The sequence below is a fragment of the Carcharodon carcharias genome, chromosome 1, assembly GCF_017639515.1.
Source record: "Carcharodon carcharias isolate sCarCar2 chromosome 1, sCarCar2.pri, whole genome shotgun sequence".
Lineage (NCBI taxonomy): Eukaryota > Metazoa > Chordata > Chondrichthyes > Lamniformes > Lamnidae > Carcharodon > Carcharodon carcharias.
The window spans coordinates 145,829,680-145,844,965 of NC_054467.1; the positions used below are offsets into that span (position 1 = coordinate 145,829,680).

The following is a 15,286-nucleotide window of genomic DNA, read 5'->3' on the forward strand; positions in this document are numbered from 1 at the left end:
AATGAACTCCCAAGTAGGATACAAACATTAATAGATTTCCTTTATCCCACTATAGAATTAAGAAACTGCTTACCTCCAATATCTGGTCTAAGTTTGTTGTCATATCCTTTCAGTAAGTCATTCAGAATATTAGTCACATCACTCTCATGGACTCTTGGTGCCAGGACCCATGTTCTATTTAATACTGTATCTTCATAATCTTCATCATCAACTTTGTTTGCACTAGATACATAAAGAGTGTGCAATAGAAATAAGGTTAAGGAGAGATAGAAGACAAGTACAAAAAGAAATGACAATTATCCACCAATTTAGAGCAAAATGGATGATGCAATGATCTTCTTGCCATTGTCCCTATATTGTGACACTTAAGGTTCCTACATTTCAATACCTATATTGGCTCAATTGTGAACTGCAGATTTCATAAATGACAGCCCTTGAATTCATATAAGCCCTTTTCAATCACAGAATCATACAATGATACTACATAGAAAGAAGCCATTTGGCTCATTGTGCCTGTGCTGGTTCTTTGAAAGAACAATGCAATCAGTCTCACTCTTGTTCTTCCCCCACCCAGCAATTTTTTTTCCTTTTCAAGTGTTTATTCAATTCCTTTTGAAATTTATTATTGAATCTACTTCTACCACCGTTTCAAACTATGAATTCCAGATCATAACTCACAGCACTGAAAAGTAATTCTTAAGTTTTTTTCTAGTTCTTTTGCCAATTATATTAAATCTATAAACTCTGGCTACCAATCCACTAGAGGAAACACCTTCGTCCTCCTTTCTCTATCAAAACTCCTCAAAATTTTGAATACTTCTACTAGGTCTCCCCTTAATCTTCTCTGCTCTCAGGAGAACAATTCCAGCTTCTCCAATCTCTCCACATAATTGAGATCCCTGGTATCATCCTGCCCTTCCCTCCATAAGGTCTGAAGTGTGGATGTTCGCTGATGATTGCACAGTGTTCAGTATCATTCACAACTCCTCAGATACTGAAGCAGTCTGTGTCCATATTCAGCAAGATCTAGATGATATTCAGGATTGGCTGATAAGTGCTAAGTAACACTCATGCCACACCAGTGCCAGGCAATGGCCATCTCCAAAAAGAGAAAATCCAACCATCTCTCTTTGACATTCAACATTACCATTGCTGAATCTTCCGCCATCTACCATTGATCAGAAACTAAACTGGATTAGCCATATAAATACTGTGGCTACAAGAGCAGGTAAGAGGCTGGGAATTCTGCAGTGAGTAACTCATATCCTGACTCCCTAAAGCCTGTTCACCATCTAAAAGGCACAAGTCAGGGGTGTGATGGAATACTCTCCACTTGCCTAGATGTGTGTGGTTCCAACATCACTCATGAAACTTGACGTCATCCATGACAAAGCAGCACAGTGGCAGTGAGCACTGTCTGCTAGATAGCCTGCAGCAATTCTCCAAGGCTCTTTCGGCAGCACCTTCCAAACCCATGACCTCTACCATGACAAGTGCAACAGAAGCATGGGAACACCACCACCTGCAATTACCTCTCCAAGTGGCACATCATTCTGACTTGGAAATATACTGTCGTTCCTTCAATGTCGCCGGGTCAAAATCTTGGAACTCCTTCCCTAACAGCACTGTGGGTGTACCTACAACACATGGACTGCAGCGGTTGAAGAAGGCAGCTCACCACCACCTTCTCAAGGACAATTAGGGATGGGCAATAAATGCTGGCCTAGCTAGTGATGCTCATATCTCATGAAGGAATAGAAAAAAATCTTTCAGAACAAGGATTGAATGTCAGTAGCTGTCAAGGTGATCTCGATGATGAACTTTTTTGCATTTGGATCCTTCCAAACTGGAACCGGAGAAATTTGCAGCATTTTACAGCTTGCCATCCACTGGTCCTTAGGGGAGTCACAGACGCTCTTTTCATTGAGAGCTAATTACATCTTTGCCAGAGAAAAGCAAGTGATACGAGGACCACAGTTTTGCAAGGTTTGCCAATTCTTATGGTGCAAGATGCCATTGACTGCATGCATATCATTTTGCACTACATGTCAATTCTGCCCAGTATAACAAATCACTCCCTCAACAACCAGCTGGTGTGTGACCACACACACACAATCATGTAGGTCAACATCAGGTAACCTGGCAGTCTTGATACCTTCATTTTGTGCCATTCTGCTGAGCCACGAGGATAACCAAAGGGCGGCTACTGGGAGAAAAGGACTATCTGCTGACAATTGACAACTTCAGCATGCAGTTCACACACACACACTCACACACAAAACCACACAAACCACAGCTTGCATACAGTGAAAGCCATGACACCACAATAAATGTGATAAAGTACATGATTAACATGCTAAAACAATGCTCCCACTGCCTAAACTATCCAGGAGGAGTGAGAGCAGGCATGAAGATTCATGATGGTCTGCTGCAAGCTGCATAATCTCATCATCATGAAGAAACAGCCCTCACCACCAGGGCCATGATGAATAGCTCAGCAGTGGCATAAGGAGGATGGGGAGGGAGACAGGTTAAGATGACAACCTAAATAGTAACTTTCTGTTTGGACTGTAGTATACAACTCATCGGAATACAATACTAATAACCACAGACCCAATTTTCCATTTACCAACAGTCCCACACCAGGCGCAGGAATTCCCCCCCAGATGGAGGGGAATACAGAGGCAGGCAGGGAGGGGTGACAATTTGTGCTACTAGCCAGCTTGCCAGTTTTCCAACACCACCCACCTGTGGTGCCTATAGCATGGCCGGTAGAAGGCCGCAGAGGAGGCTGTACAGCCCTTCAACTCTGCTCGGCTGTTCATTGAAAGCATAGCTTTGCCTCATCTTCACTTTCCTGCCTGGTCCCATATCTTTTGATTCCCTTAGCCTCCAAGGATCTATCAATGTCAGTCATGAATATACTCAATAACCGAGAATCCACAGCTCGCTGCAGTGAAAATTCCAAAGTTTCATAACCCTCTGAGTGACAAAACCTTTCCTCATCTCAGTTCAAAATGGCCATCTCCTCATTCTGAGATTGTATGCCATTTGTTACAGGCTCTCCAGCTAGGGAAACAGGCACTCTACATCGGTTCTGTCCAGTCCTATATGAATGTTATATATTACAATGAGATCACTCCTGAGGGTAGAGGCCGATTCTACTCATTCTCTCCTCATGGAACAACACTGTTATGCCAAGAATCAATCTATTGAACACTTGTTACACCCCCTGTAAGTACGTACGTACTTCTTTCATTATGAAGAGCAAAACTGACCCAATATTCCAGGTGTAGTTTCACAAAAGCAGCTGCAGCAAGACTTCCTTGCTCTTGGGCTGGATTTCCATGTCCCAAAAATGTCAGGAATGGGTGGGGGAAACCGCTAAAACTGAGGCAGTGACACTTGAAACTTGAATTTCCGCGTCACAAAAGAAGCCCCACACAAACTTCCCATAGGCAGGAAGGGATTTGGGTTAGATTCAGGTTGCACCCCTACGTATACAGCCTGTGACATCGGGGTGGCCATTGACAGGCCTAGGGGGAGTATATATTTCATATCACATAGCATTTCCATCAGGTTGGGTTGGTTTTGGAAGCCCTTGGGAAACCCACCAGGTAAAAGAGTTAGGGAACATTGGGGAAACCTGCTGAAGAGTCGGGAACATTCTGACAGTTAAGTGTTAAATGTTTTGACAACTTCAAGCCTCTTAATTGGATGCTGTTTTATAAGTTAGATGTGGTTTTACTGTGGTGATTGATCACAGGGCCCTGCCCTGCAAAGATAAGTTGCTCATTACATTGGCCAGTAATGTGTAAGTGCTGAGAGGTATGGTTTCTAGCCATGACCGACTTCCTGCTCGCTGCTCTACCCCTCCGCTGCCACATGACATCCCAGCCTACACTCCGGATTGGGTGTGGAGTAACCCACCTTCCTATAATTGGTTGTCTTCCTGCCAGATGGTCACGAATTGGCCTTCTGGTGCTTGATTGGATGAGCAGAGATGGTAGAAGTGGGACCAAGTGGAGAAGCCAGTTCCCTCACCCCTGCAAGAAACATACGATCCAGCCCACAATATGATCGAAAAGATCAACACAAATTTATGAAAGGGAAATTGTGTTTGAGTTTTTTTTTAGGATGAATTAATGGGTAGCAGGGAATCAGGATATGTCAGGTATTTGGGATTTCTAAAAGCTTTTGATAAGGTGCCACACAATAGCGTATTATACAAAATTAGGGCTGGGATTTTCCGTGAAACTAAGTGCATCAGTGGGCATAAAAAATGGAGTTCCACCCACTGGCCATAATGGTGGGTTTTCACGCCAAATCATGCGCTTCAGACTGCGTTAAGTATTCATCCATGGGGAACATGCTATTTCATTGGCGGGTGGTATCTGTTTCATCTGCCCTGTCGTGACCTCAGCACTCCCTAACTCCAGGTGCCATATTTAAACGGTGCCCCTGCACAGAGTTCACACTCTATGCAGCCTACAACACCTCCAGTGAAAATATAGCTTCCAAAGGCAGAAAGCATGCTGCGCCCAAGTACAGTGATGCCTCATCGGAGTGCAGTCGAGGCCCGTCATGATGTTCTCTACCCCCACTCTGGTGGCAGGCCTTCCACCAAGGTTGCAGCGATGTTCAGTGCAAATGGCCAGAAGTCAGCCACCCCAGTGCAGGGAGAAGATGAATGTTCTCCATTCCACCAGGGTAGATCAACCATCTCATCATTCTCAACTCACACTCTCATAAGCACATCACACATTCACAAGGATCTCACTCGTTGCCACCTCACAGACACTCCGCGTCCCCTCTGGAGTTTGTGGCCTAATCCTGCCCAGGGCTCCACCTACACATGCGAGGCATCCTTATCATTTGCTCTCGCATGAGTCTTGCTCCCAGTCTCTCCATCTGTCTTCATGCAGGACAAGCCGGCTCACAATAAGGAGAGGTCCCAAAGAGGCGTTTGAATTCCCAAAATCAAGGTTCTCACAGACTTTGAGAACAGAGCCATAGGGCTGTCCACAGAAGGCTTAGACTATGCCTGCGCTGATAGTGAGGCCAGCAGTGCACACCCAAGTGAGGATCCTGCACTGCAACATCCATCAGACAACCATACTGTGAGTGATGTCTCCTGTTTCAGGGTCACCGGCCATGCACTAATTGTCAGTCCTTTCTCTTGTAGGCACCTCTGAGAAGCCACCAAGGGCATCCATGAGCCAGACCCTCAACTTCAGCCCCGACAAAACCTCAGGTGAGGAACCTGAGGACAGCACCTTTTAAGACCCGTCATAGCGCTCAACCACACCATCCACCACAGCACAGACACACACCTCAGTGGCTCCTAATTCTAGATTGGACTCAGGTTCACAAACTGGTGAGCACAGTGCACCATCTGGTCCACAGCAGGTGGAGGCAGAGACGTCAGAGGTCGCTGGCACTTGGAGGATTGCTGGAGGCCATAATTCTGCTGAGTCTGAGTCTGATGACAAGCCTCCGGGCTCAGTCCTAAATCAGTTGCTGGAGCTGCAAAGAGAGCTTGAGAACATCAAGAAGGGATGTCCGCTGCATGCCTCAGGTTGCAACTCAGTAATGCCTGCACCTTTATGTTGTTTGCTTGTGGATAAACCTCATTCCCATGCCTCGTAGTGTCCCGTCATGTACATTCTTGGCTCTGTACAATTGAGGCAATTTCTCGTTTGCACTCTTGACAGGTGAATGTGTGGTGTTTAAGGGGAGATGTGCTCATACATAGAGAAGGCTCATCTACTGTCCAACTCCATCTGCCCACTGTCTCTCAGCAGGGATTTGATGATATGAGCTCAGGGTTCAGAGCTTATATGTGCTGCCCTAAGCCAAACAGGTTTTTGGTGTTCCCAGTGTCAATCTGCTAACTCAGCAAACTGTGGGAGCACCTTGACACTTCAAGATGATGAAGCAATGGCACATTTGTGTGCAGGCGTCAAGACATCCAACCTTAAGCATTTCTCACCTTGTAGCTGTGACTATTGCGGGGAGAAGGGTCTGGTCACAAAGCTGGTAGACAATGCTGTGCATCCCATCAGCTTAACACTTCAAGAGGTTACTGATGCTACTTCCAAATGGTGATTTCTGGAGGACAAAACATCCTTTAGGCATGCTTTGGAATTGCACATTATTGTTTCAATGTGGAGGGGAGCAATGGGATAGGAGTGAATATGTGATGAAGCAGAACAGTGCTTCTCATTAGCAATGATGCATGCTCTTGAGGGCTTCATGTTGTCTGATCATCTTGGACTTCACTAGGGCCAGGGCTGGCCACGAGGGCACAGTAGTTATGTGTGAGGGGAGAACTCTCAAGATCAGGCAGCCAAGTGTCTGACCTCATAATGCTCCACCTCCATATTAGGGTTAGGAGAAATGCAGCTCAGGATCCCTAATTTAAACTGCTGGATGTCAGCATCATTCCGGGGAGTGTACCGCAGCCACTGAATCATCTCCAAGTGCAGTCACAGCAGCGGTATTTACTCAGCTGCCTTGTTCCAAGTGTTATGTTTCTGTGTTACCATCAGTGTAACACATTGTGTTTGGCTGCATTGGTTCGATGGATTTCCTTGAGGAGCCTTGCCAGGTTGAAGGCATGCAGCCACTAACCCCCTGAGGATCATGCAAACGCCCCTGCATATTGTAGGGTGTTGTTGTGACTGGGTTGCTGGACGGACATGTGAAGAGGCAGCACTTTCTGATGTCTGATGCCTGGACACCCTCCTCCAGATAGCACCTCACCTCAGCACGGACACGTGCCCTCGAGGCTTGCTCATCCTTCAAACTTCAGAGCAATGTGAATGTGCTGGGCAATGATGCACTGTCATATGGAAGTTCATGGGGAAATTAGGGGAGTAGCTTTGCTGGTGATCATGCTGGCCCATGACGGAGGAGAGTTGTCCAGGGGGATCCTCAGTGCATCTTGTCATCCATGTCCTGGAATCTGCTGGCAATATTGGCCTCACAAGCATGCCTGACTCTTCTGGCAGTGATTGTTCCCATAGTTTTAACCTCTCATTCGCAGCCTTCAAATTCACTAGAGTGTTATGAAACTGCAGAACTATTGGTCGACTGGATAAGCTTGATAAGATGTGGCCATTCACCACTCAGAGGAGAACCCTCTGAACCCCCTAAATTGTTCGCATGTATTCACTGAACATTCACTCCCATGTTTAGTCCAAACAGCGCAGGCTTGGAGTGCAGGTAACGATGATCCCAGTGCTTGGACTACAAGCAGAACAAGGAACATCCAGTCACCTGACGAAGCTGTTGGCAGTTGGTCATGTGGGCTGGGGGTGGTGGGGGTGGGGGTGGGGGTTGGGGGGAGAATTGTGATGAATGTTCATGTTCACCATGCACTGGGCATCATTTAAGGGGCCAGTACTCTCTGGCATGCATAAAAAGGCCTTGAGCTCACAATCACAGACAATCCCTTGACTGCAAGTGGACCTTAGGAAACAAGTGCTGACTGTTGCATGTTTCTCAATGACATTGCAGTGAGGAGACCATTAGGAGGATGCAGCCTGGTGTTATCGCTGCCTGTATTGTTGCTTATAGGCAGAAGAGAAGAATGAGAAGGCGGCAACGGAGGTGCCTGGCTCACCAAAGGGAGGAGTGAACCCTCAAGACCAAGGGGGAGCAAGTCCTCCTCCGGACAGAGGATGATCCTCAGCGAGCTGTAATTCGTAGACGCCTCACTAGACCCAGTGTATATAGACATCGCACATGTAATTTGCACATGAGTGAGAACCAATGTCATAGATGCCTCTGCATGTCAAGGGATCTGGTGACTCACATTTACTAATTCTGCAGGATTTGGCGCCACGGGGACTTGGAGTACATCTATTGGCACTGGCTTTGAAAGTAACCACCGCACTCAACTTCTACACCAGTGGCTCTTTCCAGGACTCTGCTGGGGACCTCTGTGAGATCTTTCAAGTGTCCACCCACAAATACATCCAGGAGGTCACAGACGCATTTTTGCAAAGGTCAATAATTTTGTAAACATTGGCATGTTAGAGGCCTTCCATGTCCAGTGGGCACCGCGTGGACTGGGGTGCAACATTGACCCCCACAATCACACTTTGATCTGACTTTTGAAAGTTTTCTTTGTGGTTTTATCTTTTGCTGCAGTTTGCTTTTAAGGGACTGCCCCTTTAATTTGTTCATTTGCTCTTTCTTATTCATTTGCCCTAGGCAGCTCACCACCACCTTCTCAAGGGCAACTAGGGATGGGCAATAAATGCTGGCCTGGTCAGCAAAGCTCACACCGCGTAAATGAATTTAAAAATTGTTAACATGTCACATTTAATTGTTTATTTGTTATACCCAAAGGAATATAAATAAAGGACTCCTGTTCTACTATTTTGAGGGGGCTGCTCCTCAAGTTCTATCCCATGCTCCTGATCTTTGACCATCTGGTGCGGAAGGGGAATGGGGGCGAGGGGGTGTTGGAGGCGGAAGAAGGACGTCTTTGAAATCCTGCTCCTGAGCCTAGCCAACCTGGCCATTAAAAAGGTCCAGGCAGTGGGCAGTCAAGGGAGGTTCGTCTGGCCAGACTGTCTGTCCCTCTTGCGCAGCTATGTTCGCCGCCTTGTGTCCCTGGAGAGGGAGCACGTGGATTCCAGCAGCACCATTGAGGCATTCCATGGCTGGTGGGCACCGCAGGGGCTGGGGTGCATCATTGGTTCCCCTGCCTTGGCCTCCCCCACCACAAAAATCACATTTTGGTTTAATTTTAATAAGTTTCCTTTAAGATTTTTGTCTGTTTGTTACAGTGCCTCTTTAAGGGACTATACCCTTAATTTGGTTTGTTAATTTATTAATTTAACCTTTTGAGCAGAATCAAATAAACAAAAGAATGTAAGAGGACCCTTATTCCAGGGTTTTAGAAGGCTGCTTCTCAAATTCTATTTGCACTTCAACACCATGCACCTGACCTTTGGCCACCTTGTGCAGAGGAGGGAGGAGGAAGGAGGGAAGAGGGAAGAGGGAAGAGGGAAGAGGGCCTCCTTGTAAGCTTGCTCCTGGGCCTGGTCAAGCTGGTCACTAATAGCTTCAGGCAGTGGGCGGTCAATGGGGTTATCCTGCCCAATTGTTTGCCCCTCTCCAGCAGCTACTCGTGGCCAGGTGGCCTGGGGAGGGAGCACACGGTGTCCATTGGTATGCTTCCGCGACCGGTGGGCACTGCAGGGTCTGGAGTGCATCATCAGCCCCAGAAACACCATTATAATTTGGTTTTAAGTTTTGTTTTAAAGTTTTACGAACATATAAAATAGGAGCAGAAGTTGGCCATTCAGCCCCTTGAACCTGCTCCGCCATTCAATAAGATCATGGCTGATCTGTTTGTGTTTTGAATTCCACACTTCCATCTATCCCTGTTAACCTTTGATATCCTTGTCTAACAAGAATCTATCTACCTCTGCCTTAAAAATATTCAATGACCCCGCCCCCAACATCTTCTGAGACAGAGAGTTCCAAAACCGCACAACCCTCAGAGAGAAAAAATTCTCTTCTCTGTCCTAAAAGGGCGACCCCTAATTTTAAAACAGTGCCCCCCAGTTCTGGGCTCAACCACAAGAGGAAACATCCTTTTCACATCCACCTTGTCAATACTGTTCAGGATCATATATGCTTCAATCAAGTCACACCTTACTTTTCTAAACCCCAATAGAAACAAGCCCAGTCTGTCCAACTTTTCCCCATAAGACAACCCACTCATTCCATGAATCAATCTAGTAAACCTCCTCTGAACTGCCTCCAATGCATTTGCATCCTTCCTTCAATAAGGAGACCAAAACTGAACACAATATTCCAGATGCAGTCTCACCAATAACTGAAGCATTACATCCTTAATTCTACATTCAATTCCTCAAATGACAGTGCCATAAGGGATCCCTTCATTCAAGTCATTAACGTAAGGAACTGTTGCATGGCCATCCAGTGGTCCTGTCGGTTGAAAGCCTAGAAATAGGTTTTTGAGCAAGATATATTATCTCTCAATCTGACACAGCCGCGAGCTCAGACAATAACACTGCACAAACTTTAGAAGGAGCTTAGGGGTGGGATCTGCATGTGGCGAAGCATCACACAAGAGTGCTGCAGTAAAGCCAGGGTAAATGTTCGTGCAAGTGCCAGCTTCCAGTGGGCAAGGTGGCAGACAGGTTCTGCACAGGACTGAAATGAAGGACTTCAATGGGGCAGCATATGGAAAAAGGCTGATGGACATGTACACTGAAATGTTTGGTGCATTATTAGGTCTGCCAGAAAGCCTGTTGTCACAGCGCATGGAAGAACCTGGCTCCAACTCGACACAGGGTTTCACACAGAGTTTGAAGTCCCTCCTTTCCAGCTTGGAAGTGATGACATGCTCCAAGGTAGCATTTGCTGACTTGACCCTAATGTACAGTTTGATGGCTGATGTCTCAGCTTTCATTATAACCAAGGCAAAAGCCACACAATTTCTGAGAGCTGCAGCAGAAGCTCAGACAGAGATCATAAAATCTCAGATTGTTGCCATGCAGGCTCATCATGTCTGTGGATCCCCATCCGCATAGGGACCTGCAGGGTGTCACAGCAGTCCAGGAATCTGTCCTCCAGCAGATTATTGGGATTGCTGAGCTGTCACCGAGAGGAGTGGCTGTGGTCACATGGAGCACGAAACTGCTGTCCTCTCACAGGATGACAGCATTCATCTTCTCACCACTGCCACTCCACCAGCATGCTTGTCTATCAGCCCGCCAGTTCAGACCACGCCAAGATGGTTCAGTCCAAAGTTGGGTATTCTAGGCCCAGAGCTGCTGGAGATTATCCTCCAAGGCCACCTGTGGTCCCCCTATCATGAAAGTCAGGAGCCTTCCACCAGCTGCAACCACTGGGCCAGCATTGCGTGGGAGCACTAGGGCAGACAGGCAAAGGCACCAGCAAGACAGGCACCAAGGGAATGCACAGGGGTTCAGTCTTGTATGGATTATTGGATGTTCTGTTGCATGAAGTTGTTATGAAATGGCAGTTTTATGATGCCTTTTAGTGCAGGAATTTGGCCAAGAAGATGCTGTGATGGTCCATAACAAAAGAGATGGTAAGGTTTGGGACTGTTCAACAATGTGGATCTGGGGTAGCGTTAAGGGAAACTAGAGTCGAGTAAGGATCTCAGGGTAAAGTCCATTCCGAATGTGAATGGGCCGGCTGCCTCCTCCTGCTCATCCCCCTTCTCTTTCTGAGGTCACTGCCAAACTACCATGAATCGGGACACCTATTCTGGAGATTAATGGAAGGGTTTTGGCAGGTCGAATGAGGGTCACAGTCAACTCCACCACCACTAGCAACACTGCCTCACTCTGTTCTGGGCTGCTGGCCTGGTTCCAAGGGATAGCGGAGTTTGAACACTTCCTAGTGGATTGCAGATGCCAAGCACACTGCTTCTTGTTTAGATATAGGTAGGAAAAGTGTTCCTGGAAGACCCTAGGTGAGTAAGGCCTCCTTCTGAGAGCCCTTCTCCCCCTCCTCCTCCCTCAGTGAGCAATTTCCCTTCTTTGCTGCCTCTACACCCATCTCTCTTTTATGCAACAGCCCATAGGGAACTGTTGCTTTGGTAACTGTGACTGGTAGCAAATGGTGTGCTCAGAGTTCTTACAATGACAACCAGTGCCTTCCTTATGTGCATCACCATTCCTTCCAGTCTTTAATAACTTTGAGAAACTCCCCCAACAGACAGCCCTTCCACAAACTCAGATAAAGCCAATAGTAACTAATAAGCAAGTATCTTGCTAGTTGGATGATGATGTATTTAAACAACACTGATAGTGGGTGGTGGTGGGTGAGGGGGTGGTAGTGGGTGGAGGTGGGGAGGCAGTGGTCGGTGAGGGGGTGGGGAGGTAGTGGTGGGTGGATGGGTGGGGGGAAGTAGTGGTGGGTGAGGGGGCGGAGGTGGTGGTGGGTGAGGGACGGGGAGGTGGTGGTGGGTGAGGGGGGCAGGGAGGTGGTGGTGGGTGAGGGAAGGGGAGATGGTGGTGGGTGAGGGGGGAGATGGTGGTGGGTGAGGGGAGAGGTGGTGTGGGTGAGAAAGGGAGGTGGTGGGTGAGGGGGGAGGTGGTGGTGGGTAAGGGGGGCAGGGAGGTGGTGGTGGGTGAGGGAGGGGGAGGTGGTGGTGGGTGAGGGGGGAGATGGTGGTGGGTGAGGGGAGAGGTGGTGGGTGAGGGGAGAGGTGGTGTGGGTGAGAAGGGGAGGTGGTGGTGGATGGGGGGGTTAGTTGGTGGTGGGTGAGTGGGGGTGGTGGTGGTGGGTGAGGGGGGGAGGTGGTGGGTGATGGGCGGGAGGTGGTGGGTGATGGGCAGGAGGTGGTTGTGGGTGATGGGCAGGAGGTGGTAGTGGGTGATGGGCAGGAGGTGGTGGTGGGTGATGGGCAGGAGGTGGTGGGTGATGGGTGGGAGGTGGTGGTGGGTGAGATGGGGAGGTGATGGTGGGTGAGGAGGGGGTGGTGGGGAATGTGGTGGTGGGGTGATGCCTTTCATGGGCTGGAACTTGATGCTGCTGAATGCATGTTCAACTGTGTATATTTAAGAAAGGTTGTTAACTAGAGCTATGGAGCCCAGAAGCAGCAGGTCTGGTGTCAAAGTTGCACATGCATGTGACGCATGGATTAATACCCTCACAAAAATGATGCAATTTTTCTTCTAAACCAGCACTTGAATAATTGAGATTTTATTGCCATTTTCAGATCCTTTGAATCAATTTAGTTGCCCTTCACTGCACCCTCTCCAATGGATATCTTTCTCATAAGAAGACCAGAATTGCACAGTGCACCAGGTGGGACCAGACCAGTGTAATGTACTAACATAGAATCACTCCTGAGGTTTATGAGCAGGGAAAGCATGTACAAGAGGTACTTCTCACACTCTACATCTCCAAGCTGATGGTGATTCTAGGTGCAACATGGGCTGCTGGCTGCCCAATATCTGGATCACCTTATGTATAAAATCTATGAAAAGAAATGAAGGGAAACCAGGAGTTGTTGACAGGCTATGTTCTCTACAGGACTGTGGAACTTGCTGAGGTATGTCAGAGTTACAGTGTGGGCTATGCTGAAGTTAACAGTTGTTGCAAACATATTATGTTGTATATATATTTTGAGGTCCTTCCTAACTGGGAGATGTCAGCTTCACACTTGCCCTTCATCAATTATATCCACTAATATCCTACAGCCTACAAAATCACATTGCCTTTTAACAAAGGTGATTAGTATGCAAATACAGTGATGTTTCCAGTCATCTGTTGCTTCTTTTTATTAATTGCCAGATTATCTTGCAAAGGCAAAACTATAAAACATTTCTGCAATGCTGCACATCAGGAGAGGCCTTTGCCAGCACTGTGCTTAGCCTGCAGAATTGGGATTTTGGGCTTCAGCCCACATGGCACTGGATACCTGATTTGGCAGGGAAAATAATTTTAAAACTTTGAAGCAACAGAATCAGTGTGGAGATGATCTTGGTACAGATTAGAAATTTTATCCTACTGACCGTGCTTTGGGCACAAACAAGATTCTCTGCAGTTTTGCAGTCTAGCTTTGAGCACCTTTTTTCAGTATGCACTAGGAGAGCTGTAAATTGTTTTGAACTCCACGACCTTCAAACTCCGGAGGAGTTCTCCTGAACTGCTTTGCTGCTGAAGTTCAGGCAGGAGAACAGTTATTTTCTACTGCTTACACCATTTCTTCATGGGTTCCACTAATCTTCTGTAAAAGTTACAGCAAGAGAGCAGAACATTAACCACAGAATTTCATGGCCTTGCTCTTAAAGCTAGGTTGCCATAGCGAGTTTTTCATTCGGAATGCTAATAACCACAAACTGAATATTGTTCCTCAGAACTTTTGTTTCCCCCCACCCACCCAACCTCCGTGATTCACTGCTGTTTTCCTTCTATTCGGCATTTCTTCAGTACATGTATCCTAGATACCACACAGTAATCACTCCAGAAGCTACAAGCAGTATTGACCATCAGTATTCCAGGAGGCTTTCCCAAGGCCATCCTGGATTTATAGGAAAAAGATAAAAACTGTGGAGGGAGGACACCGGTACAGCTGACAACTCAGAATTATATCAGAAAATCCAGATGTAGCTAACTGGAATTATTGGAATACCCTGCTTTCATGATCTATAATTCAGCTGGGATGGATCACCCAAATGTGTCATGAGCCTGACTTTCAGCTGGGATTCAGCTGTGCCTGCTGCAGTTAATCTACAACTATATTCAACTTTTATGCTACCAAATCAATTCAAGCCACCATTGACAACATTTATCACATTAATCAGCTGTCTATTTACCGATGCATCAAGTTGATCACTGCCACCGTTTTTGCCAGAGGCAACCCATTTGTCATTTCCCCACATCGAAAAGAGGGCCTGTTGTATATTTTATGAATCTCAGACTAATGTAGAAATAACAATCGTTTATTTACAAGGGTATTTAAATATCTCTGCAATCCAAAATGCCTACGCTCATGCTTATTGCTCAGCTTCTATAGTGTCTGTTTGCTTTGCTTTGACTCCACATCCAGCCTTAACCAAACAAACACAGTTAGCATAGATCAGTTACCAGACTCACATAATCAAATACAGAACAATTGAACAATTAAACACTAAGGGCCCAGCGCTTCCTCGAGATGACTGAGTTCCAAAGTGTACAGTGTATTAAACAACACAGGCATATGTAAATCAGAAAGGATTTAATTTGATCAAAATGCAGATAATCTTAGATTACCATAACCAAATCATGCAATAGGTGATGCAGCTCTTTGTATGAGCAGAAGAAAGGGTTGCTGGAGATCTTGTGGAATTGGTAATTGATATCTACCTAGTATCCCAATGTGGAAGCTGAAGAAAATACAGTGAGGTTCTGTAATAAACTTGATGTTGGTTTCTTACTTGAAACAGATAACTTTATTATAGAACTCTTGTAGAAACTACATGCATGAACCAGGTCCCTGACTAGATACCTCCACCCCTAAGATTACCCATGCTTAGGGCTCATTTGCCAATAAAATCACATGACTCCTAAAGGCAGCAGGAAAGGTTTTACCTACTATCCACTACATTTCCTCCCCCTTTAGTTTTTTTTACATTTCTTATTTACAAAGAACACCTTAATCCACACATATACATTTATACACAGATCATGTGATTATAGATTAAGTCTCTGAGGTGGTTTTCTAATTCAGCTATAGCTTTACTGCTTGAGATTCTCCCACTGGATCAACCTGATCAGG

The 15,286-nt window shown here is 46.5% G+C and overlaps 1 protein-coding gene across 1 annotated transcript in view; it reads right to left on the bottom strand.

Moving 5' to 3' along the window:
* Positions 1 to 260, bottom strand: part of gabrg1 (gamma-aminobutyric acid type A receptor subunit gamma1) — a gene marked incomplete at its 5' end in the record, with an annotated part of 111,143 nt that extends 110,883 nt beyond the window's left edge. Inside the window, one exon of the mRNA XM_041190138.1 lies at positions 74 to 260. Within this exon, the coding sequence (XP_041046072.1) occupies positions 74 to 260 (187 nt within the window). The remainder of the gene's footprint in view (positions 1 to 73) is intronic.
* Between the last annotated feature and the right edge of the window lie 15,026 nt (positions 261 to 15,286).